Source organism: Oncorhynchus mykiss, chromosome 25 (assembly GCF_013265735.2).
Source record: "Oncorhynchus mykiss isolate Arlee chromosome 25, USDA_OmykA_1.1, whole genome shotgun sequence".
In the NCBI taxonomy this organism is placed as follows: Eukaryota; Metazoa; Chordata; class Actinopteri; order Salmoniformes; family Salmonidae; genus Oncorhynchus; species Oncorhynchus mykiss.
In genome coordinates, this window is record NC_048589.1 from 7,928,006 (window position 1) to 7,953,109 (window position 25,104).

Sequence of the window (25,104 nt, forward strand, 5' to 3'; positions counted from 1 at the left end):
TTCGTTTCCTGAAGAGTTTACGGGCTAATCAATGTTAGGAATAATAAGGAAAAAGTAAACAATTCAATTTCATATTTTTGAAAGGGTCAATTCAAACATTTATTATTCTTAGAAAGCATTACATGTCTGCCTACTGGACTGAAGAAATGGTGTCTTGATACTCAGAGGGGACAAAAAATGGCAAATAAGATGATTCTGTAGAAAGCTATATTCAGACAAATTCATAGCATTAGAATAGGCAAATGAGCTACATTGTTCTTCTGAAAGTGTTTTATAAAAGTTAATTATGTAGTGAGAAGATACATACAGTGGCAAGAAAAAGTATGTGAACTCTTTGGAAATACCTGGACTTCTGTATAAATTGGTCATAAAATTTTATCTGATCTTCAGCTAGATCACAACAATAGACAAACAGTCTGCTTAAACTTAAACAATTATACGTTTTCATGTCTTTATTGAACACACCGTGTAAACATTCACAGTGCAGGGTGGAAAAAGTATGTGAACCCTTGGATTTAATAACTGGTTGACCCTACTTTGGCAGCAATAACCTCAACCAAATGTTTTCTGTAGTTGCGGATCAGACCTACAAAACAATCAGGAGGAATTTTGGACCATCCCATTCTTGGGATGTCTGGTGTGAACTGCTCTCTTGAGATCATGCCACAGAATCTCAATCGGGTTGAGGTCAGGACTCTGACTGGGCCACTCCCGAAGGTGTATTTTCTTCTGTTTAAGCCATTCTGTTGTTGATTTTGGGTCATTGTCCTGTTGCGTCACCCAACTTCTGTTGAGCTTCAATTGGCGGACCGATAGCCTAACATTCTCCTGCAAAATGTCTTGATAAACTTGGGAATTCATTTTTCCGTCAATGATAACAAGCTGTCCAGGCCCTGAGGCAGCAAAGAAGCCCCAATCCATGATGCTCCCTCCACCATACTTTACGGTCGGGATGAGGTTTTGATGTTGTGCCTTTTTTTCTCCACACACAGTGTTCTGTGTTCCTTCCAAACAACTCGACTGCAGTTTCATCTGTCCACAGAATATTTTGCCAGTAGAGCTGTGGAACATCCAGGTGCACTTTTGCAAACTTCAGACGTGTAGCAATGTTAAAAAAAAAAAAAAAAACAGCAATGGCTCTTTTCGTGGTGTCCTCCCATGAACAACATTCTTGTTTAGTGTTTTACATATCTTAGACTCGTCAACAGAGATGTTAGCATGTTCCAGAGATTTCTGTAAGTCTTTAGCGGACACTCTAGTATTCGTCTTAACCTCATTGAGCATTCTGTGCTGTGCTCTTGCAGTCATCTTTGCAGGACGGCCACTCCTAGGGAGAGTAGCAACAGTGCTGAACTTTCTCCATTTATAGACAATGTCTTACCATGGACTGATGAACATCAAGGCTTTTAGAGATACTTTGGTAACCCTTTCAAGCTTTATGCAAGTGAACAATTCTTAATCTTAGGTCATCTGAGATCTCTTTTGTTCAAGGCATGGTTCACATCAGGAAATGCTTCTTGTGAATAGCAAACTCAAATTCAAAATGCCACTGTATCTACATTGAAATGTTCATCATCTGACAGAAATGTAATACAAAGACTGAAGAGGTTGTTTTTTTTTCAAAATCAGGGGGCCATTTTTCACAGGTTGAAACATGTAGGTAAATTAAGGAACTTGAGCTGCTCAGTTTGGCAACTTAAAAGATACTGATAATATCAGAGTAGTAATAACATTAGAAAAAAACACAGAGTCTTCATATTGGACACAAAAGTGCTCAGTTCTACAAACCTTCGAGAAGTAGCTTATCATTCGTTTTTGTGGGGAAGAGGTCAAGCAAGGAAGTGAAAAACCTTGGTCTCTCAAGAACCACTACAGGCCTTTGGTGCTGCAGCTGTTTAATGGCTAGGTCACCACAACCTGTAAGAGCCTTTTCTAAGATGACGTGTAAGTTCTGGACTGATGTGTATTCCCCTGTCCTGGGAAGAGGCTTAAGTGGGGAAGAATGAGCCAGCCTGCTACAGGTAGTAGTGAGTCCCACCTGGCTGTTCTCCTTTACAAAACAGCTACGTCTGTAGGAATCCTGCCGCCGAGCTGACACCACAGGTGGATCAGGCCGGGGGTTGTTGCAGTGTGAAGCCTGGGGCCTCTCAGCATCCTTATCCTTGGAGTTCTCCTGTATGAACTTCAGGAAAGATGACTCGAATCCCATAGGTCTGTAAGTAGCCAGGTCAAATGTGCGAGGGGTGGGGCTTTGAGGCTGGGGGTCCTTTGAAATGGGAGGGTGCTTAGGGAGCTCGTTCTTACGTTTAAGTGGCTGCCGGGCTTGAGGGGAGGGCAAGGGCACAGAAATGTTTGTTGGTTTGCCACCATCTTTGCCTGAACTGTCCAAGAAGCTCTCATCAACACAGAATCTGAGGGAGGATGGGGGAGAGAGATCAAGAGCCGGTGGGTTTGAGGATCTTCGCCTTGGCCTCGCCTCTTGGCTGTGGCTGTTCTGAGTAGCAGGGTCCTCCGTGTGCCCACAGGGTTCTCCATAAAGCAAGTCATCTGCACCGACCAAAACATTCCTCTCAGCAGTTGGCTCCTCTTTGAACCCCAGTGGGTCATAGTCATCCAGTGTTTTTGCTTTGATGGAGTGTAGACTCATAGGCACAGATGGACCACCAGGGTTCTCTGGCTCTGCTTGATACTCCATCTTCAGAACTCCGTTAGGTGCCCTCGTCATATCAGGCCACACAGACAATACAGTATTCCTCTGTATCAGCTCCTCCAGTTGCTCTGCTCTAAACACAAGCTTATCCTCATTCAATTTGAAAGCCCGATTGGTTAATTTGTGGCAATTCAAATAGTGACGTCGCATACTACGTATAAATTTGACTACAGAATCACAACCCTGCACCATGCATGGGTACGCTTCACGTTGACAGCGATCTTGGCACATCTGCAAGGCCTCCTCATGGGAACGGAAGACCATATCTTCAAACTTGTGTTTTGATTTGGACTCTACAATACTTGGGTCAACATTCAAAATTTCACCATCATCTTCATCATGCTCTTCACTAGTTTCTTCAGCCTTAACATCTTCGGGAGACTTTGGGCAGTGTCTCAGAGATTGCCCGAGAGGTAGTTTGGTTGCATCTTTTTGTGGCGTAGAGGATGTGAAGATAAACTTTTTTTGGCAACCAGTGACTGAAGTGTCGTTGTGAGTATTCTGGAGACGCAATACAAGTGAATCATAGTAATTGAGGTGGCTAGAGAGTACATGTTTTTTCAGACTACTGCTTTGGGTGAACACTTGTGTACAGCCCTCATACTTGCTGTACATGGTCGCCGGGTAAGGAGAACTCTTTCTGTGATGCTTTAGGCTACGGTTCACCTGGTAAGGATGCTCACTCTCCAAGTGACGCACCAGGCTACTGTTCAGGAGGTAAGAGGCATTACAGTTGGCGTAGCTGCACCTAAACTTCTGTAAAACTGGGTCTTCTGAAAGCATGGAAGGACGTCCCATCACCTGTGAATGATGCTTCTTCTTGTGGCGATAAAGACTGTAGGTGTGACAGAAAAGCATCCCACAGTCCTTGTGCTTGCACACATAAATGCTGCCTCTGCCCCTTTGCATATCTCCATCCTCACTTTCCTCCTCAAATTGATCCTGCACAGAAGATGGCGCGTGACTCCATTTTGTACTCTTGTCTCCAGACTTAGCAAATTGTACAACGTTTTGTCGCCTCCACATTATTTTCTTTTTTAGGTACTTCTGCTGCCAGGAGGGGTGTTGCCAGGTGAGGGTCTGAGAATTTTGTATAAATGAGACTGTGGGCTTGGTGGGTTCTTTGGGTTTACCCTGAACCCACTTTTTAGACCAGCTCATTTTCTCCACAACTGCCTCGCTAAGTCTATGAGTCCGAAGATAATGAACCCTCAAGTCGGTCTTCTCTCTATGGCATTTGAAGCAGAGGTGGCACTTAAATGTCAGTGACTTGAGGATCTTCATTCCTTTCACCTTCTCCTCTGAGAAATGATGCTTGTTCATGTAGTGGCGCCTTAGGGTAGTGCTAATCACACATCTAAAATTGCAGCCATTAAGCTCACATAAGTATGGTTTAGTAGAAGCTTGCAAAACATAAGGGCTGATCTGGTCTGACTCTAAGTGTTGCTCTGAGGGTAGACTGTGGGCAACAGATGGTTCAACGTTTGATGTCAATTGCCTCCTCTCACCAACAGCGGGTGGAGCTCTCTTTTGCAATAATACAATTGGGGACCTGGTGCCAACACCCTGATGGCAGGATATATTTGATGTGGTGGACCCTGACATTGGGTGGGAGGGCTCAGTATATCCATTTGTAGAGTTGGAGGGAGTCAGACTAAGCTGGCTAAGCCCAATCAAAATCTCTCTCAAATGGGCATTATCATTGGCAAGGCATGATGGAGATGTTGTGGTGTTCTTGGTAAGGGAAGGGCAAGCATTTCCCTGGCTTGATCCCTTCATTAGCAGACAAGCTGCATGTTCATGTTTGTTCTGGTCATCATTGTCCTGCTCTGTTTTGACCTTTAGACCTTTAGATTTCAAGCCCACTTCTTTGTCAAGACCGAGTTCCTTATTCTCTGCCTTGAAGTGCTCTGGATGAATACACCTCAGGTGCTTGTGAACATCTCTGGCTTTGGAGAAGGTCAATCCACACCTCTCAAAACCACAAGTGAACTTTTTTCCATCAAAGCACACAGCAACCGAGGTCATTGTGCCTTTGGGCTCCTTGCAGCTCGATACATGTGACGAGGACGCACTGCATGTATAGGAAGTAGCATTGTTTCCCCCACTGACTAACTCCTCCAGTGCAGTCTTTCTTTTACAATACTTTTTGGGTCTGGCTATGTCCTCAGTTATGGAATCAAGATGTTTTATTTTGGCCTTCCTCTGTGCCTCAAAGTCTTCCTCAGAGAAGGTAATGCCGTGTGTGGCTAAATGCTTGCTGAATTCCTTTTTAGAAAAGTAGAACTTTTTGCATTCAAGGCTTGTGCAGCTGTATGCAGCATCACGAAAGTGCTGTGCTTCATGGTGGTATACCTGTCCCAAGTCAGAGAAAGAAAGACGACATCCTTTGAGCTCACACTGGTAGCTAACTTGATAGCCATGGCTATGCTTATGTGCAACAAGCTTATTGGAGGTGCTGAAACGAGCACCACAACCTGTGACCATACAAATGTAAGGCAGGTCACCGTAGTGCAAACGCTGATGTCGTCGGTGGTGATAGGCAGACATGAAGTGGCGCCGGCAGTAAGTGCACTTTTCCCTACGTTCTTTCATTTCAAAATAATGTTTCACGTTCTGGTCCCCAACGTGGTATTCAGATTTTAAATGCACACCCAAGTACTTGGAATGCTTAAAAGTCTTTGTACAGTGAGTGGCAGGGCATGTATATATGTCATGATTCTGCAATTCAAAATGAAAGTTAATGTAATCAAATGTGACGTTATCTTCAAGTCCAGGGTACCTGGGGGCAGATGAAGCTTGTTCTAAAATGTGCTCCAAAACATCAGGATCATGTGTGGACTGGTAGTACAGCATTAAGGATGGATCAAGAGCAATCTCAACAGGCTCCAAGTCGTCCTCCTCCATTTCCTTATCCCAATCAATCCTCTTTTTGTCCTTTCTCTTTTGCCGAGTGCTTCTGGGTGGCATTCGAAGGTGTAGTTTAGTATGTGGGATAAAATCTTTTCTGCTTTTAAACCTCTTCAGGCAGACAGGGCAGGTGAAAACACCGTTGTTTTCATGCCTCTTAGAGTGAAGAAGAATTCGCGTTTCAGTAACACTTTTCTTACAAATCTTGCAGAGGAACTTGTATTTCTTCTGAAGTGAGCCCTGCTCAACATCTGGCTTCAAAGGTGGTTTACTGTCCCACTCATTTTTCTCATCTTTATTATGACCATCAATGCCAACAATTGTCCGATTTAAGTATTCTCTTGGCATATCAACAAACCCCCTCTCCACCTCCTCCTTTACATCCTGCCCAAGACTAATCTCCTGCTCCTCCTCATCTTCCTCTGGCTCAGGGTCAAGCCCCAGCAGCCTGATGCACTGATGCTTGAGTGTTTTCCAGTCCCAGAATTCAGGGTCGAAAGGCCAGTGGGCTTTAAGTGCCAGGAGCAGTTCACACCGCAGAGAGTTGGGGATGATGGAATTTTCCTGGTCATACTTCTGATCGGTCTGCAGAGAGAGCTCTTCAAGGGAGCTGAAGGCCACATGAGAGAGGCCTAAAAGAAACTCTGTCAGCTGGCAAGCACGCAACACCTCAAGATCGTCTGGTAGGAGGCAGGCTACAGTCTTGCACACAGAAATCCTCGTCTCTGTGTCCTCTTGGTCTGGGAGCTGTAGTGCTTTAACACATAACTCCACAGACGAAGCCAGACCAAGCACCTCTGCCTGTAGAAGAAATGGGGGAAATCAGTGGCCTACAAATGTAAATTTATTTTCAAAGCAAATATTTCACTAAAATAACAATTCAAAACCGCTTAACAATTTATTGCAATGACATTCAAAATGAGAGGGAGAAAAAGCGGTATTTTTCTACCTCTGTCCGAATGACGTGCACAAGGAAGAGCAGATGGTAAACGGTCTTAGCAATGGCGCCTAGCTGCAGGCAACGCTCCAGCAGTGATTCCAAAGATGGGTCAATCCTTCTCTGAAGCTTACTCCACAGCAGTGTGAGCTCCCTAGAAATGAAGCCGCATTGAGAAATATACATTAGAGAGACCCCAAAGCTACACACCAGCCCAGAACTAAGATTGGGCTAAGATTATTCAGGGTCCCTCTGCAAATGAGATCATTTTTTGCGCCTAACATGCATTCACTTCAATTTATCCATATGCTTCCCAAGATTTGACATTGACTACTAAAAACACACCAGGAGCAGTACAGGCTTTGCTGCTGCAGCTGTCGAGTTAGGAAGGTGGTACACAGGATGAAGGCCGTGTTTTCCTCCCCCCCAGTCTCCAAACTGCATGTAATATCCAGCACATCCTTACAGTCCAGTCTGGATATCTGTGGGATATATAATAAAGGCCAAATCATGTATAGAACTACAGTTTTGTGGACCATATCACTTACATCAAGGGCGAAGGAGTTCATACTCTACTTGTGAAGATTGCCCAACACACAACTGTCAGATTCACTATGCCATCACATTTTCTTTCGTAACAGCTTTCTCTGAACGCTATTTAAATAGCAGTATAAATAACATAACTGAGCTGAGCTAAAAGACAAATGATGCTGTTCTCACAACAACACACTGACAGACCTCCATGATGGCCTCCTCACCGGGCAGCAGGTGGCAGAGGAGAGAGACGTAGGTCTGCCGGAAGGTGGTTTGGTTGGAGACAAGGTGGCATTCGGCACAGGACTTAGCCAGCACAACAGCCTTCGCCACCTCTCCTACTTTCTCCAGGTGTTTGACACGCATCTCCATGAAGCCCTCCCCCTCCAAGGCGATGTACGCCTCAACTGAAGGAGAATGACAGAGCAGCAGTAGCTGGATGACTAATACCAATACTTCAAAATCACAAGATTAGCCTTATTAGTCACTGCTGCTTCTTTGTCCAGCATTACCATGTCAATGCAGTAAGGTGGCGATACTGACCTTCCGCTATGTTTGTGGGGCGACCAGTGAGAAGGGCGCCTAGGACAGGGTTACTCCATGCTCCCCCCTCTCCTGTGATCTGGAGCAAGGCTTGCAGGTCTGTGCTCCCATACTCCAACAAGGCATCATGGGCCACCTGCAAAACCCGTGAGAACACACACAAAGGGGTCGGGCCACAAATGTCCCTTAAGGTAAGAGACGGCGTGGTAAAGTTGTTCATGTAGGACAGCCCTCACATCAAGAAGTGGATTGGATATAAAAATCACTTCCTCAACTTCTCTCAATTCCCTGGCTAATGTGTTCTCAACACATTTACTTTTCAATCAAACAGACCCCATCCTTTACCTGAACAGAACGGTAAAATTGAACCCAGGTCTCATAAGGGATTTCATTTTCAGGCACAGACAGCAACAGTTCAAAACAGCTCCTGAAAGCAAAATAACAAAAAGGACACAATGAGGGACAAGTGACAACTTGTGAAACTTCATGACACAATGTTATCCATTTCTAACATGCAGCATAAAAAAAATTAAGACATGTCTTTAAAAAAAAGAAGGCTATGTATTGCAGCACTCAGCAGAAAGTGTGGTACTGCTGAGGTTTAAAAAAAAAAAAAATGTATATGTTAGTACAACCATAACAGTTTCAAACACATTATTACTCTTTGAGTTGACTCACAATGCTAGTCTCTTTAACACGAGGGCCACATTATCAGAGTCTGCGGTGAGGTGTGGCCTTGCAGCAGCGAAGCAGTTGATGGACAGGCAGTAGACCTCCAGAAGGGGAAGACCATGCTCCACAGAATTCCTGCTCCCAGCATAGTGCATCAGTGCCTGCAAAGACAGTCATGGAGGAAAGAGGTAAAAAAAAAAAAAAAACACTTCCAATGACAAGTTAGTTAATAAAACATTTTTTTTTTTATTTTTTATAAACATAACGACTTAGCCAACAGCTACAGCTAGCTTAACACTCAATTACTTTCCAATTAATGGTTGAGCAGCCATACTGAACCCAGTTTAGGGTTATCTTTTTTGTTACAATGGTCTCACAATCTTGCCAAAATAGAGGAAAAAGCATAGCAAAATATGATACTACAATTTCTGTAGAAAACAAAAAAACAGTCCTAATTTCCGAATTATGTCAGAAAGGAAGAGGCGAAGCAAGAGGATTAACCAAAATCGCAACAATAAAGCGATAAGCAGACATTTTTTTGTATGGGACGTCTACGAGTGTCAAATTTGGTCAACAAAAAATGTAATTGCTATTTTGCTAAGTGAGGCTTATTTTGTAATGTTTAGGTTGTTAGAAATGTACCGATATACAGTGCGTTCAAAACAGTATTCAGATCCCTTCACTTTTTTCAGATTTTGGTACGTTACAGCCTTATTCTAAAATCGCTTCAATTGTTTTTTTTACCCTTATCAATCTACACACAATACCCCATAATGACAAAGCGAAAACAAGTTTAGAATTTTTTGCAACTTTGTTAAAAATAAAAAACAGAAATACCTTATTTACATAACTATTCAGACCCTTTGCTATGAGACTCGAAATTGAGCTCAGGTGGATCCTGTTTCCATTGAGATGTTTCTAAAACTTAGAGTCCACCTGTGGTAAATTCAATTGATTGGACATGATTTGGAAAGGCACACACCTGTCTATGTAAGGTCCCACAGTTGACAGTGCATATGTCAGAGCAAAAACCAAACAATAAGGTTGAAGTAATTGTCCGTAGAGCTCCGAGACAGGATTGTGTCGAGGCACAAATCTGGGGAAGGGTACCAAAACATTTCTGCAGCATTGAAGGTCCCCAAGAACACAGTGGCCTCCCTCATTCTTAAATGGAAGAAGTTTGGAACCACCAAGAGCTGACTTCCCGGCCAAACTAAGCAATCGGGGGAGAAGGGCCTTGGTCAGGGAGGTGACCAAGAACACAATGTTCACTGACAGAGTGCCAGAGTTCCTCTGTGGAGATGGGAGAACCTTCCAGACAGACAACCATGGTAGAGTAGAGTGGCCAGACAGAAGCCACTCCCCAGTTAAAGGCCCATGACAGCCTGCTTGGAGTTTGCCAAAAGGCTCCTAAAGGACTCTCAGACCATGGGAAACAAAATTCTCTGGTCTGATGAAACCAAGATTGAACTATTTGGCCTGAATGCCAAGCATCACGTCTGGAGGAAACCAGACACTGCTCATCACCTGGCCAATCAATCACAACAATGAAGCATGGTGGTGGCAGCATCATGCTGTGGGGATGTTTTTCAGCAGCAGGTACTGGGAGACTAGTCAGGATTGAGGGAAAGATGAACGGAGCAAAGATCATTGATTGATAAAACCTGCTCAAGAGCACCTTCCAACAGGACAACGACCCGAAGCACACAGCCAAGACAATGCAGGAGTGGCTCCGGGACAAGTCTCTGAATGTCCTTGAGTGGCCCAGCCAGAGCCCGAACCCGATCGAACGTCAGCGACGCTGACAGAGCTTGAGAGGATCTGCAGAGAAGAATGGGAGAAACTCCCCAAATACAGGTGTGCCAATCTTGGGTCTTCTTGGGTATGACACTATGAAACTGTAATCACTGCCAAAGGTGCATCAAGAAAGTACTGAGTATAGTGTCTGAAAACGAATGTGATATCAGTTTTTTATTTTTATAAATTAGCTAAAAATTTTAAAATATATATTTTTGCTTTGTCATTATGGGTTATTGTGTGTAGATTTATGAGAGAAAAAAAACTTTGCCTACACGGCAATCGGCAAATGCTTTTGGGAGTGGGCAGAAAAGGTTTGTCCATCTACAGAGTCAAAAAGCTGCGAAATAGAGAGATAAAAATAAAGAGAAGGGAAGGACATAAAAGTACCAGTGTCGGCTGGTATGTTGTGTGTGATGGTTGTGATTGTCACAAGACGGGGAATTCAAATAAGCCTATGGCACGTCAAGGGAACTGTTCAGATGGGTTTAATGGAAACTGAACAGTGACTGTAGGTCAATAACCTCTCACATAGCCTTCATATTAACTACTGCAGAATTGAGCATTTCTTGCAGTAAAATGATACACCAAATGTAAGCTACATTTTGACTTGGGAACAGGAGTGGAGTTCTTTGACGCATGCGCAGTTAGATAGCACCTCTACAGATTGTATCTTTATTAGCATCATAAAAGCTGATAGTATATCAACCACATAAAATATGCATCCAAGCTGAACTGAAATCTTATCTTAAACGTTGGGTCATTTTCACAGCTGTAGTGGAAGAATGAGAGAAGGTGATACTGGCGACTGGTGACTTGCAGGCGCCGAGGCCCAGCGTGATGACTCAATCACGATTTATGACATTGTTTGGAAACACACCTTATCCGTGTCTTTCTCTGGGGAGGCACGTTCCCACAGAATCCTGTGAGCGCAAACACCGTTGGAGGAGTGAAATCCTGGCCTCAATCTCCAAACCTCAACCAAATTGAGATGGTTTGGGATGAGTCAGACCGCAGAGTGAAGGAAAAGCAGCCAACAAGTGCTCAGCATATGTGGGAACTCCTTCAAGACTGTTGGAAAAGCATTCCAGGTGAAGCTGGTTGAGAGAATGCCGAGAGTGTGCAAAGCTGTCATCAAGGCAAAGGGTGACTATTTGATGAATCTCAAATATATTTTGATTTGTTTCACTTTTTGGTTACTACATGACTCCATGTGTTATTTCATAGTTTTGATGTCTTCACTATTATTCTACAATGTAGAAAATAGTAAAAATAAAGAAACTCTTGAGTAGGTGTTCTAAAACTATTGACCGGTAGTGTATGTGCATATTATTGTGTGAGCAGATGATGGAGTGAGTGTTAGTATGCGTGTTGGAGTATCAGAGTTCCACTCCAGCCATTACCACGAGCCCGTCCTCCCCAATTAAGGTACCACCAACCTCCTGTGGTGCATAGTGTGTAGGGCACTGTGTATGTATAGAGACATTGCAAAAATAAGAATAAAATACAGAGGCCAACTCAGTCTGTTTAGGCATTTCATTTGTTATTTAGCAGTCCTATGGCATGGGGATAGAAGCTGTTCAGGAGCCTGTTGGTGTCAGACTTGATGCACCGGTAGCGCTTGCTGTGCGGAAGCAGAAAGAAGTCTATGGCTTGGGTGGTTAGAATCTAACAATTTTCCGGGTCTTCCTTTCACACCGCATGATAGGTCCTGGATGGCAGGGAGCTCGGCACCAGTGATGTATTGGGCTGTGCGCACCACCCTCTGTAGCGCCATGCGATTGAGGGCGGTGCTATTGCCATACCGAGCAGTGATGCAACCAGTCAATATGCTCTCAATGGTGCAGCTGTAGAACTGAGGATTTGAGGGCTTATGCCAAACCTTTTCAACCTCCTGAGGGAGAAAAGGTGCTGTCGTGCCTTCTTTACGACTGTGGAGCATTTTAAGTTCTTAGTGATTTGGACACCGAGGAACTTGAAGCTCTCGACCCGCTCCACTGCAGCCCCATTGATGTGGATGGGGGTGTGATCACTCCCCCTTTCCTGTAGTTTACAATCAGCTCCTTGGTCTTACTGATGTTGAGGGAGAGATTGTTGTTCTGGCCCCACACTCTCTCAAGTCACTGACCTTCTCCCTGCAGGCTGTCTCATCGTCGCCGGTGATCAAGCCTACCACCGGCGTGTCGTCAGCAAACTTGATGATGGTGTTTGAGTCGTGCGTGGCCACGGAGTCGTGGGTAAACAGGGAGTCACAGGAGCGGACTAAGTACACACCCCTGTGGGGCCCCGTGTTGAGGTTGGAGGTCAGACAGTTGTTGCCTACCATCACCACCTGGGGTTGGCCCGTCAGGAAATCTAGGATCCAGTTGCAGAGGGAGGTGTTCAGTCCCAGGGTCATAAGCTTGGTGACGAGATTGGAGGGACAAGTGTTGAACGCTGAGCTGTCGTCAAAGAACAGCATCCTCACATAGGTATTCCTCTTATCTAGGTTGGTTATCAGTGTGGAGTGCAATTGAGATTGAATGATCTATTGAGATCGCGCCATCTATATCCATCTGTGACGATGGAGTTCATGTGTGTCATAACCAGCCTCTCAAAGCACTACATGCTACAGCGCGGTAGTCATTGTGGCATGAAGTCAGAGTTCTTGGGAACAGGAATGCATGTGGTTAGCTTAAAACATGTGAGGATTACAGACTGGGACAAGGAGAGGTTGAAAATTACAGTGAATAAAACTGCCAGCATTATTTTTGGTGGATTTTGTGGTTTCAAGCTAGTGAGTTGAACATTCTTCATCAAGAACATGGGCAACATTTTATTATTGACAATGAATGAGGTGGGAAGGTTGTTCCCTTGTCATATACAGTGGCAAGAAAAAATATGAACCCTTTGGAATTACCTGGACTTCTGCATAAATTGGTCATAAAACTTGATCTGATCTTCATCTAAGATCTTCAACAATAGACAAACACAGTCTGCTTAAATTAATATCACAAAAAAAGTATATGTTTTCATGTCTTTATTGAACACACTGTGTAAACATTCACAGTGCAGGGTGGGAAAAGTATGTGAACCCTTGTTTTAATAACTGGTTGACCCTACTTTGGCAGCAATAACCTCAACCAAACGTTTTGTGTAGGTCTGATCCGCAACTACAGAACAGTCAGGAGATGCTCCCTCCACCATACTTTACAGTTGGGAGGAGGTTTTGATGTTGGTGTGTTGTGCCTTTTTTTTCTCCACACATAGTGTTGTGTGTTCCTTCCAAACATCTCAAATGTAGTTTCATTTGCCCAAGGAATATTTTGCCAGTAGCTCTGTGGAACATGCAGATGCTCTTTTGTGAACTTTGGACAGCAGTGGCTTCAACCGTGGTGTCCTCCCATGAACACTATTCTTGTTTCGTGTTTTACGTATAGTAGACTCGTCAACAGAGATGTTAGCATGCTCCAGAGATTTCTGTAAGTCTTTAGTTGACACTAGGATTCTTCTTGAGCATTCTGCGCTGTGCTCTTACAGTCATCTTTGCAGGACGGCCACTCCTAGGGAGAGTAGCAACAGTGCTGAACTTTCTCCATTTATAGACTATTTGTCTTACCGTGGACTGATGAATATCAAGGCTTTTAGAGATGATTTTGTAACCCTTTCCAGCTTTATGCAAGTCAACCATTTCTGAGATCTCTTTTGTTAGAGGCATGGTTTACATCAGGCAATGCTTCTTGTGAATAGCAAACTCAAGTTTTGTGAGTGTTTTATCTTTTGAAGATGTCATTAGCCTAGGGGTTCAAATACTTTTTCCAACCTACACTGTGAATGTTTAAATTATGTATTCAATATAGAAAAGAAAAATACATTAATTTGTGTGTTATTAGTTTAAGCAGACTGGGTTTGTCTGTTGTTGTGACAGATGAAGATCAGCTCTAATTGTATGATCAATTTATGCAGAAATCCAGATAATTCCAAAGGGTTCAAACAATTTTTAATGATATATTGATAGTAACTGTAGCAATAACAGTGGCAAGGAAAATTATTTTTTCCTGCCACTGTTATTGCTACAGTTACTATCAATATATCATTAAAAATTGTTTTCCAGATTGTATTTTGGCAATTATTTTTCGCAATGTGAATATTGGGTCGCTACTGGGACAACCTGGTTCAGTTTGGGTCCCAAGGCAAAACCAGTTGAGAACAACCTTTGACACAACCTCTATCTTTCTCCACTGTCATCCCCGCTCTCTATCTGTTCAATAAAGTCTGAAAAGATCTTAAAAATATACTTTAAAAATGTAAAAATAAACAATAAATGCACTAGCTAGGAAAGCTATTTATTTCCTGGCTACCAGTCCACATCGCTCTGGCCAACTGACGTTTCTTCTCCACAATGAGTCTGGATTTGCCTCCCTCCAACGTTTTCTAGAATGCGAACACATTCTGATCATTCTGATTGGTCAGAGAAACTGATGGCTTGGGCCAGAGCCGGCCTACAAGATATCGTTATCAATTTTGATACTCTGATTGGTTAAAGACTAGTCAATTGCCGATTCATTTGTTTTGTACAACGCCTCTTATTTTGAAGTCACACAAACAACATCTAGGGTAGTGTTGTCACAATACCAAATTGTTGACTTTGATACCGATATGAGGATTAGTATCACAATACTCGATACCTCCAGCAAAAAAAGAAAGAAAAAAAAAGGCATATTAGCCAAAGTCACAGAATGGCACTTGATCCAGACAGATATTTTATTATTATACAACCATACAATCAATTTGACTGATTATTTAACCACATATCATAATGGTAATCCTTTATTCGAATTGTAAATCTCTCATCTGCTGATAAATTGGGTAAATCAAAATGTTGCCTAGGCCTATTCACAATAGGTAAATGCAGTGTGTGCATGGATTGAGTTTTTGAGCTTGTTTAGGATGATTTCATAGGGCTACAGATTTTAAAAAAAGTTTCCCTTCCATTTTGGGACTTATTTTATTGTACTGATTAACACTATTGCATAGAAGCATAGAAGAAGCAATCTCCTCTTTTATAAAAGTGTGCTGTTTCTTTAAGACTAATGATATCATTCACACACACATTCAGTACAGGATGGAGCAAATATGATCTTGACTGGGAGAGACGCGAGGTGGGGGAGATGAAGTCAATTAATAAAGCTTTTGGTGACAATCAGCTTTGAAATCACCAATATTTTGCGTTACGTTTAGCGTTACGTTTTACATAAACAATGTAATAGGGTAGTGAATTGATGTTAGCTGTAAACTAGCAAGGAAATTTAACCCACAAAGCAGGAAGCTACTGGTATCTTTTTGCTTTGTACAAAGTGTTCTAGTCTGTATAGGACATTATTTTGCGAACAGTAATTAACAGTTTCAACATTTCTACATGCCGCGTTGCATTATTCAAGTGTGTTAACTTCTGTGCAGCATAAGTGATGATGCAGCCCAGACTCTCAGTGATTTCTCAGAATAGGCTAGAGCTAGCAATGAGTAAGTGGAGCAGGCTCTTGTGCTATAAGGGGACATCGGCTTCGCTGAGAGAGACTTGATCCTCTCTCAACCAGTAGACGACGTGAGACATTTGAAAGAAGTACCAAAAGTAAAACATATGAATTGAAAAAGTACCTAAGTTTCAGTATACCATGCAATACTATTGTAGGGTGGCATTTTCAAACAATGTATGTAGCGATTGATAGAGCAGCAGAATTACATTCAGGGTGAGTCATCAGACAAAGCTAATTGATGAGTAATGAAGAACTCTTGCCCTGAAGGCCGGTCACAATTATGCTAAACCCTGCCTATTTCTACCATTTACAGTGCCTTGCGAAAGTATTCGGCCCCCTTGAACTTTGCGACCTTTTGCCACATTTCAGGCTTCAAACATAAAGATATAAAACTGTATTTTTTTGTGAAGAATCAACAACAAGTGGGACACAATCATGAAGTGGAACGACATTTATTGGATATTTCAAACTTTTTTAACAAATCGAAAACTGAAAAATTGGGCGTGCAAAATTATTCAGCCCCCTTAAGTTAATACTTTGTAGCGCCACCTTTTGCTGTGATTACAGCTGTAAGTCGCTTGGGGTATGTCTCTATCAGTTTTGCACATCGAGAGACTGACATTTTTTCCCATTCCTCCTTGCAAAACAGCTCGAGCTCAGTGAGGTTGGATGGAGAGCATTTGTGAACAGCAGTTTTCAGTTCTTTCCACAGATTCTCGATTGGATTCAGGTCTGGACTTTGACTTGGCCATTCTAACACCTGGATATGTTTATTTTTGAACCATTCCATTGTAGATTTTGCTTTATGTTTTGGATCATTGTCTTGTTGGAAGACAAATCTCTGTCCCAGTCTCAGGTCTTTTGCAGACTCCATCAGGTTTTCCTCCAGAATGGTCCTGTATTTGGCTCCATCCATCTTCCCATCAATTTTAACCATCTTCCCTGTCCCTGCTGAAGAAAAGCAGGCCCAAACCATGATGCTGCCACCACCATGTTTGACAGTGGGGATGGTGTGTTCAGGGTGTTGCTTTTACGCCAAACATAACGTTTTGCATTGTTGCCAAAAAGTTCAATTTTGGTTTCATCTGACCAGAGCACCTTCTTCCACATGTTTGGTGTGTCTCCCAGGTGGCTTGTGGCAAACTTTAAACAACACTTTTTATGGATATCTTTAAGAAATGGCTTTCTTCTTGCCACTCTTCCATAAAGGCCAGATTTGTGCAATATACGACTGATTGTTGTCCTATGGACAGTCTCCCACCTCAGCTGTAGATCTCTGCAGTTCATCCAGAGTGATCATGGGCCTCTTGGCTGCATCTCTGATCAGTCTCCTCCTTGTATGAGCTGAAAGTTTAGAGGGACGGCCAGGTCTTGGTAGATTTGCAGTGGTCTGATACTCCTTCCATTTCTATATTATCGCTTGCACAGTGCTCCTTGGGATGTTTAAAGCTTGGGAAATATTTTTGTATCCAAATCCGGCTTTAAACTTCTTCACAACAGTATCTCGGACCTGCCTGGTGTGTTCCTTGTTCTTCATGATGCTCTCTGCGCTTTTAACGGACCTCTGAGACTATCACAGTGCAGGTGCATTTATACGGAGACTTGATTACACACAGGTGGATTGTATTTATCATCATTAGTCATTTAGGTCAACATTGGATCATTCAGAGATCCTCACTGAACTTCTGGAGAGAGTTTGCTGCACTGAAAGTAAAGGGGCTGAATAATTTTGCATGCCCAATTTTTCAGTTTTTGATTTGTTAAAAAAGTTTGAAATATCCAAGAAATGTCGTTCCACTTCATGATTGTGTCCCACTTGTTGTTGATTCTTCACAAAAAAATACAGTTTTATATCTTTATGTTTGAAGCCTGAAATGTGGCAAAAGGTCGCAAAGTTCAAGGGGGCCGAATACTTTCGCAAGGCACTGTATCTTCTCAAATCTGATTTTAAACCTAACCACACCAATAAACTTAAACCAACAATCAAATTGTTGTTTTCATGAATTTTTACAATAGACAAATTTGACTGACTGTTGTATTAACTAGTGACAACCCTGCAGGCCTATTCACATGCATGCCTGCAAGTGCCTGATTTCCAGCCAGCCCTGATAAACAAAACGTGATGCCACCCAGCCCAGTTCAGCTTTTACTGTAAACATTTAACAAACGTTGCAAAGAACAACAAGATAAACTAGCTACTTGTTTGTATGTACTGGATTTAGCATCAAAAATATTTTTGCAAGCCTTATTGTCATCCTGGAGCACTGACCGTCTCCCTCTCTGACTAGTCCTTGATCAGGACTCAGTTCCAATGCATTACACATAATAGGCTGACCACACCGTGCGAGCGTTGCAAAATAATTGTAGAAATCTATGTTATTCAATAATTGCGCCAACGAGCGTCTGCGTTGCCACGGGCTGAAATAGAAGTCATTCCTATTTCTGACGCAGATCGCGATGCAAGTCCTGCCTCTCCCATCTCCTCATTGGTTTATAGACGCAGGTACCCAGGTGCCATCTCCTCATTGGTTATACCCACGTGGGTGATTGAAAGACAACCTGTTGCCGTGGTAATACTATGAAAGTGTAGATGCCAATAAGTTATAAGTTAAAGATGAAAAAGCCTGGAAAGAGGAGAGATGATTAGAAACGATTCGGTTGACCGTTTTCATGTGCGGATTAATTGTCGGAGTAGAGAACCTTGTGCATTTCAGGTAAAATAACAACCTAATGTTTATATCCCAGGACAAATTAGCTAGCAACAGCAAGCTAGCTAAATAGGACAAATTCATTGGCCAAATTGCCATACATGTTTAACCCTTTCCGACCTGTCCACAAATGAATGTAATTGGTTCAGAGTTTGTTTAGATATTGTAACCTGCGTGTCGTGATCGCTTTTGGTGTAGGGGGACAAAATACATTTATGCACGATGGCGCACGCGCGGTTCCGTGTAAGTCATTGTTCAGAGCGCGACGCTCTGCCTGAACATTAACACGCATCGCTTGCCGTATGCTTTTGGAAACATTAAGGACCTCCTTATCTGTCATATTGGCGCGTATTTTTTTGTAAACAAAAGGTTAAATTGATAGACCTTTATCGGGTTAGGGTTCCCAAAGGGCCATATTTCAATGTAACAGCGCTTGTTTCCGAAAACAAACTTAAGATAGTTAATTAGCACAGGTATGTATGCATGTAAACTCAAGACAGAAAAATACTGTAGGCTGCAACTGTGTCAAAACAGTGTACAGTAAGTGTCTTTTGCCTTTGTGAAATAGTTTTGATGTGATATGAATGTAGATGGATTTATGTTTATAGAACTGTAACGTTACTGCAATTGATAACCGTTTCATGTTTAGATGGAGCATTATTTGGTTGTTTTGGCTTCCAGAACATAAGGTCCTTGGATTAAGGTGTAACATTATTCTCCTTTAGTCCAACACTGGGCTACTGTACCTCAAGCTTGTAGAACAACCATGTTAACATTGCTAACGTGTTTACTAGCTGGCTAGAGTTTGAACCACTGACGATAGCATGTTGTGTTTTGCACATTGGAGGCATGTAATAGATGTGTTATACTTTGCGGCTTATAGTCGCGCATTAATGTAGATTGTTCGCTTATCCTGGTAACTGTTCTACCTAGTTAGCAACTAAAGGCCATATTGGCGCATACAGCCAACATCGTTCCTTTTCCTTTCAGTTTTGCGTGCACGCTAGTTACCTGGCAGAAGTTGTCGCAATATTCGGTGGAAGATATTTCCGAAATGTCTTGTTGCAAGAGCGTTGCTTCCAGCGCCCTCAAGGTAGTCAGCAAGCCTTCCATGGCGACGAAAGTGTCCTCGGCAGTATTAGACAGCCGATTACTCCAGTCGGGTGCTGGTTCAACATCACTATCCGCCATCCTCACTCCCCGCCACCGCGCGTATGCAGCCTGTCATGTGATCGGCGTGCACTCACCACTGCTCCAGGTAATGACATTTGGTTATGGTAACTATACCTTTCATCTGTTGTTCCACCATATTTTTTTTGCATAGGAATTTAATTTATTGTAAACGACTATATATTATATTCAATCACATACTGCTGAAAAAAAGACCCCCAAATAGTCCACTCCCAGAGACGCTACAATTCTACACAGTTAGAGTACATTCGTGTCAAAGCCTGCTATACTACAGGTAGATAACATAAATATATATTTCAACCTTTATTTAAGTAGGCAAGCCAGTTAAGAACAATAATAATTCTTATTTATAATGACAGCCAAACTCAGAAGACGCTGGGCCAATTGTGCGCCGCCTTATAAGACTGTGATACAGCCTCGTTTTAATCGTTTGTAAACATTTTAATCAAACTATTATATATGAATCTATCTGCAATGATCGCATTATTGTGTGCATGTAACCGTACTCAATGTTTTTGTGTTGTCATGTAGCTTTTAATTTATTGAGCAGTTGTGTTGTGTAGGCCCACGGCACATTGACTCTGTACTGGTACCCCCCTGTATATAGTCTCACTATTGTTTTTTTTCACTGCTGCTCTTGAATTACGTGTTACTTTTATTTCTTATTCTTATCTGTATTTTTTTAAAACTGCATTGTTGGTTAGGGTAAGCATAAGTAAGCATTTCACTAAGGCCTGTTGTATTCGGTGCATGTGGCTAATAAAATATGATTTCATTTCTATAGTCCTTGGCAGCAATGTCAGAAATTGATGTACTGTATGTGTAGCAGCAATAAGCCAAAGATATTTTGGGAAAAGTAAATCCAATGTACTCTGGCAAATCTAACATATTATGAACTAAGCAGATATTTCAGCGAATTACAAAATAGCACACTGGCCCGTTAAGACTGGCTTTGGGGAATGGATTGGATCTGGAAAATGAGAAAGCAATGTTGATACGCTTGCAGCAACAGGGAAGGTGCGGACCTCTCGCTACATAATTAATATTTATACAGAGTACATTTTAAACGTAATTTGTGGCTATATTTCCCAGAAATATTTTGCACCAATTGTCTAGTAGAGTGCATGTCTGCGTTTGTCTAATACGTAATGTAAATTCAACATGTCTTGAATCTGAAAAACACAATTGTTATTTTTCTTCTAACATGTTAAATGTTTTTAGCTGTATTTAAAATAAATGGACACATTTTATTTTACATTTTTTTTACTAAGATTTTATAAATTGAACAGTTGAAACAAATACCACGTATTGTTTTTTTTTTTACCCCGTCGTTTTATTAGTGGGTTGGATGTCTACCACAGCTGGTAGCAAGCTCTCAATCCCCAACTTAAAGCATTATTTGTTTGGCTCACAAATTCATGTTCCTCCCTCCCCAACCTGGTCTCAGAGCATTTAGTATTATTCTGTATGTAAATCCGAAACATGACATTTAGTATGGTATGCTAACTTCCGTATGGTATTTATTAATTTTTGGATGTCCATCACCCATTTTCTATGAAATATTACAGCCTTATTGTAAAAGGAATTAAATAGTGTTTTCCCCTCATGAATTTTGCAAATGTAGAAAAAATAAACTGAAATATTACATTTATATAAATACTCCGTACTTTGTTGAAGAACCTAAGGCAGCGATTACAGCCTTGAGTCTTCTTGGTTATGACGCTACAAGCTTGGCACACCTGTATTTGGGTAGTTTCTCCCATTATTTTCTGCAGATCCTCTCAAGCTCATCAAGTTGGATGGGGAGTGTCGCTGCACACCTATTTTTAAGTCTCCAGAGATGTTCAATCTGGTTCAAGCCCGGGCTCTGGTTGGGCCAGTCAAGGACGTTGAGACTTGCCCCGAACCCACTCCTGCATTGTCTTGGCTGTGTGCTTAGGGTCGTTGTCCTGTTGGAAGGTGAACCTTCGCCTCAGTCTGAGGTCTTCATCTAGGATCTCTATGTTCTTTGCTCCGTTAATCTTTCCCTTGACCCTGACAAGTCTCCCAGTTTCTACAGCTGAAAAACATCCCTACTGCATGATGCTGCCACCACCATGCTTCACTGTAGGAATGGTGCCAGGTTTCCTCCAGACGTGGTGATTGGCATTCTGGCCAAAGAGTTCAATCTTGGTTTCACCAGACTAGAGAATCTTATTTCTTATGGTCTGAGAGTCCTTTAGGTCCCTTTTGGCTAACTCCAAGCAGGCTGTCATGTGCCTTTTACTGAGGAATGGCTTCCGTCTGACCACTCTACAATAAAGGCCTGATTGGTGGAGTGCTGCAGAGATGGTTTTCCTTCTGGAAGGTTCTCCCATCTCCACAGAACTCTGGCGCTCTGTCAGTGAACATTGTGTTCTTGGTCACCTACCTGACCAAGGCCCTTCTCTCCGATTGCTTAGTTTGGCCTGGCAGCCAGCTCTAGGAAGAGTCTTGATGGTTCCAAACTTCTTCCATTTAAGAATGAGGGAGACCATTGTGTTCTTGGGGACCTTCAATGCTGAATAAATGTTTTTGTGCCCTTCCCCAGATCTGTGGCTCGACACAATCCTGTTTCAGAGCTCTACGCACATTTACTTCAACCTTATTGGTTGGTTTTTGCTCTGACATGCACTGTCAACTGTGGGACCTTATGTAGACCTGTGTGCCTTTCCAAATCATGTCCAAACAATTTAATTTACCACAGGTGGACTCCAATCAAGTTGTGGAAAGATCTTCAAGGATGATCAATGGAAACAGGATTCACCTCAGCTCAATTTCGAGTCTCATAGCAAAGGTCTGAATACTTATTTACATAAGGTATTTCAGTTTATTTATTTTGAATGCATTTGTTTTGTCGTTATTGGGCTATTGTGTGTAGATTTGAGGGGGAGGGAAACGATTTAATCCATTTTAGAACATGGCTGTAACGTAACAAAATGTGGAAAAAGTCAAGGGGTCTGAATACTTTCCAAAGGCACTGTACATCCCCTTGCATTGTCAACTAAACAATTCAATATTCATTTTGTAATATAGTAAATAGCCTAAAGGCTAGCTAATGTAACATTCAACCTTAAAATGAGGAATAGTTCCATGTCCACATTTTGAGGTTACCGTTAATATAAATGTCTTCTTATGTAATGATATTAAGCGTGCATGTTCAAGATAGCATGCATAGGTCATCGCAGGTCTGTGGAGATTTTCAGTTGCTCTAAAAATCTGTGCAGAATCTTGAACGAAAGCACTGACCGACAGCGAACGTCAATGGATGTTGAAATTCAGACATCTATTTTTTACAAGTTTGAACAGTACAGTCGGGGGTTAGGGTGATTCTAAGGGCCTGTGACCCTAAAAATGGGCCTTAAAAAAATGACATTTAGGTCAAAAAAAATGCAATATTAAATTATTAACCTATCATCATTAATATAATATTTTATTTACAATGTATTAATAAAACTAACGGTTTCTTCTTCTTTTATTGTTTTTGGCAAAAAAAAAGTACACATCCAGAGAGCCTCTGTATTGCCCAACCTTCACCCCTCTATTTATATGAAATGGTTCGGTCCTGCCCCCAAACCAGGCACGAACTGTACTTGCTAGCAGTGAATTGCTAGTGAGGAGTGCCGGTAGAGCATCATGTCTCAGCTTCCTAAAGATAAATGTGGCTTCCAAAAACGGAAAGACAGGAGAAAGAAAAGAAAGGGCGACAGCATGTCATTCAATTTTTCATAGAGGAAGGTGGGTGTAGTCCGTGAATGGTGGAAATGAACCTGTTAGCTTAGTCCATATTGAAATAGGGTCTTTTTGCTCCCCCAACATTCTCGTTAGTTTCTTAATATATTGACAGAAAATTCGGTGTTTACATTTCGCTCCTTTGCCGACATTTAATCAATGCCATATATATATATATATATATATATATATATATATATATATATATATATATATATATATATATATATATATATATATATATATATATATATACAGTTAAGCATATATTGTCAACCAGCACATTAATAAAGTAAGTAACAACTGGTTTCCGTTTCCTGTGTAACATCAATATGAGTAACATCAATATTGCTACATGTTCTCTTTTTTTTATTTTTTTAAATATTTTTTACAACAAAGGCAGACTCCACCTAACTTTGGCTTGTAAGTCCATGTCTGCAATAAATTGGAATGTGAACTGAATGTTCGTTTACTGTCTCTGACTGTCCATTATTATAATTTTTTTTTTTTTACCTTCACACAAATTCTTTCAGGTGTATATGTCTTCGGATGGCCCTACCAGACCTTGTGTGGGCAGTGTTGATTACATCAGGAGGTGCTTGACCTGAGATGCTTGGATCTTCTTGTTGAGGTGCAGCATTCAACTCTAGATTGTGTTCAGTACCCTGCTGGGCGTCAGCTGGAGCTCTGTTTACTGGCTCTGTGCCAGGCTCCTCAACAGTGGGGAAATCCTTTATTTCTCTGTTCTTCCTCAGGTGTCGCCTGTACCTCCTGAAGACTTGGCCCTGTTCTGTCTTCACCTCGTAGGACCTTTGCTCCACAGGTCTGACTACTGTGCCCCTCTGCCACCACTGTTTCTGTCCTGTGAGTGGCTGAACTCTCACCCTGTCATCTCGTTGCAGCTCTGTGAGATCCTGAGCGGAGGTGTCGTAGTACTTTGCCTGTTTCTATTGTGTTTCTTTTAACTTCTCCAGCTGACAGTTTTTAACTCATTGTAAATAGTGTCTTTGTATGTCTTCCCATGAGCACCATTGCAGGGCTGCTGTCTGTTCCTATTGACAGAGTATTTCTGTGATACAGCAGGGCCAGGTATGGGTCAGCACCTGCTCTCTTTACTTTTGCCATCAGTCTTTTGGCTGTTTTCACTGCCGATTCCACTTTCCCATTACTTTGCGAGTATCCTGGAGACAATGTTTTGTGTGTAAAGTCCCAAGCCTTGCTGAAATGTTGGAACTCGTCTGAAGAGCACTGGGGTCATTGTCTGAGTAAAGGATGTCCGGTATCCCATGATGTGCAAAGTGTGTCTTCAGTTTTCGAATGACTGTTTTTGACTGTGTGTTCTCCAAATGGTCCACTTCCCAGAAGTTGAAGAGATAATCAACTGTGACCATGTAGTCTATGTCGTTGAACTGGAACAGGTCAGTCCCTATTTTTTTTCCCAGGGACGCTTTGGTGCTTCGTGTGGCCTCAACATTTCTTTCTGCTGCTTCGTACCCCATGCAGTGCAGGTGCTACATTGTGCCATGCATGTTCTCAGCTGTGCATTCATGCCTGGCCAGTAGACACACTCACGAGCTCTTCTCAGACATCCCTCTGTTCCTATGTGTGAGGAATGGATTATCTGCATTATCTCTGACCTGAGGGCAGTAGGCACAACGACTCGCTCACCTCTGAAGATAACTCCATTTTGCACACTCAGCTCACCTCTGTTGTGGAAATACATGGCTACTTCCAAGGGTGCATGTCCTTTCACTTCAGGCCACCCCTGCAGGATCACATTTTTCAGTGTCTGGAGCTCCTTGTCCAGCTCAGTGGTTCTCTGGATGTGCTTTAGTC

General features: G+C 42.1%; 1 protein-coding gene and 1 long non-coding RNA gene across 5 annotated transcripts in view; one reads left to right on the top strand and one right to left on the bottom strand.

The window, feature by feature from the left end:
- Positions 1-1,307: 1,307 nt before the first annotated feature.
- LOC110505292 (zinc finger protein Rlf) lies at positions 1,308-19,543 on the bottom strand. Its single transcript, XM_021584438.2, has 8 exons — positions 19,339-19,543; positions 8,313-8,467; positions 7,980-8,061; positions 7,635-7,770; positions 7,296-7,498; positions 6,903-7,039; positions 6,570-6,711; positions 1,308-6,421 (listed from the first exon to the last, which is right to left on the bottom strand). The coding sequence occupies exons 1-8, from the start codon at positions 19,516-19,518 to the stop codon at positions 1,781-1,783; spliced, it is 5,676 nt and encodes a 1,891-aa protein (XP_021440113.2). The 5' UTR covers positions 19,519-19,543; the 3' UTR covers positions 1,308-1,780.
- The window catches only part of LOC110505293, a 34,173-nt gene continuing 28,518 nt past the window's right edge, over positions 19,450-25,104 (top strand). For 3 of the 4 annotated variants that reach the window (XR_005039578.1, XR_002470726.2, XR_005039577.1), the window contains exon 1: positions 19,466-19,585. This is a non-coding gene — a long non-coding RNA (uncharacterized LOC110505293). Of the gene's footprint in view, positions 19,586-25,104 lie in introns of all 4 variants that reach the window. The other variant, XR_005039579.1, reaches the window with a different exon arrangement.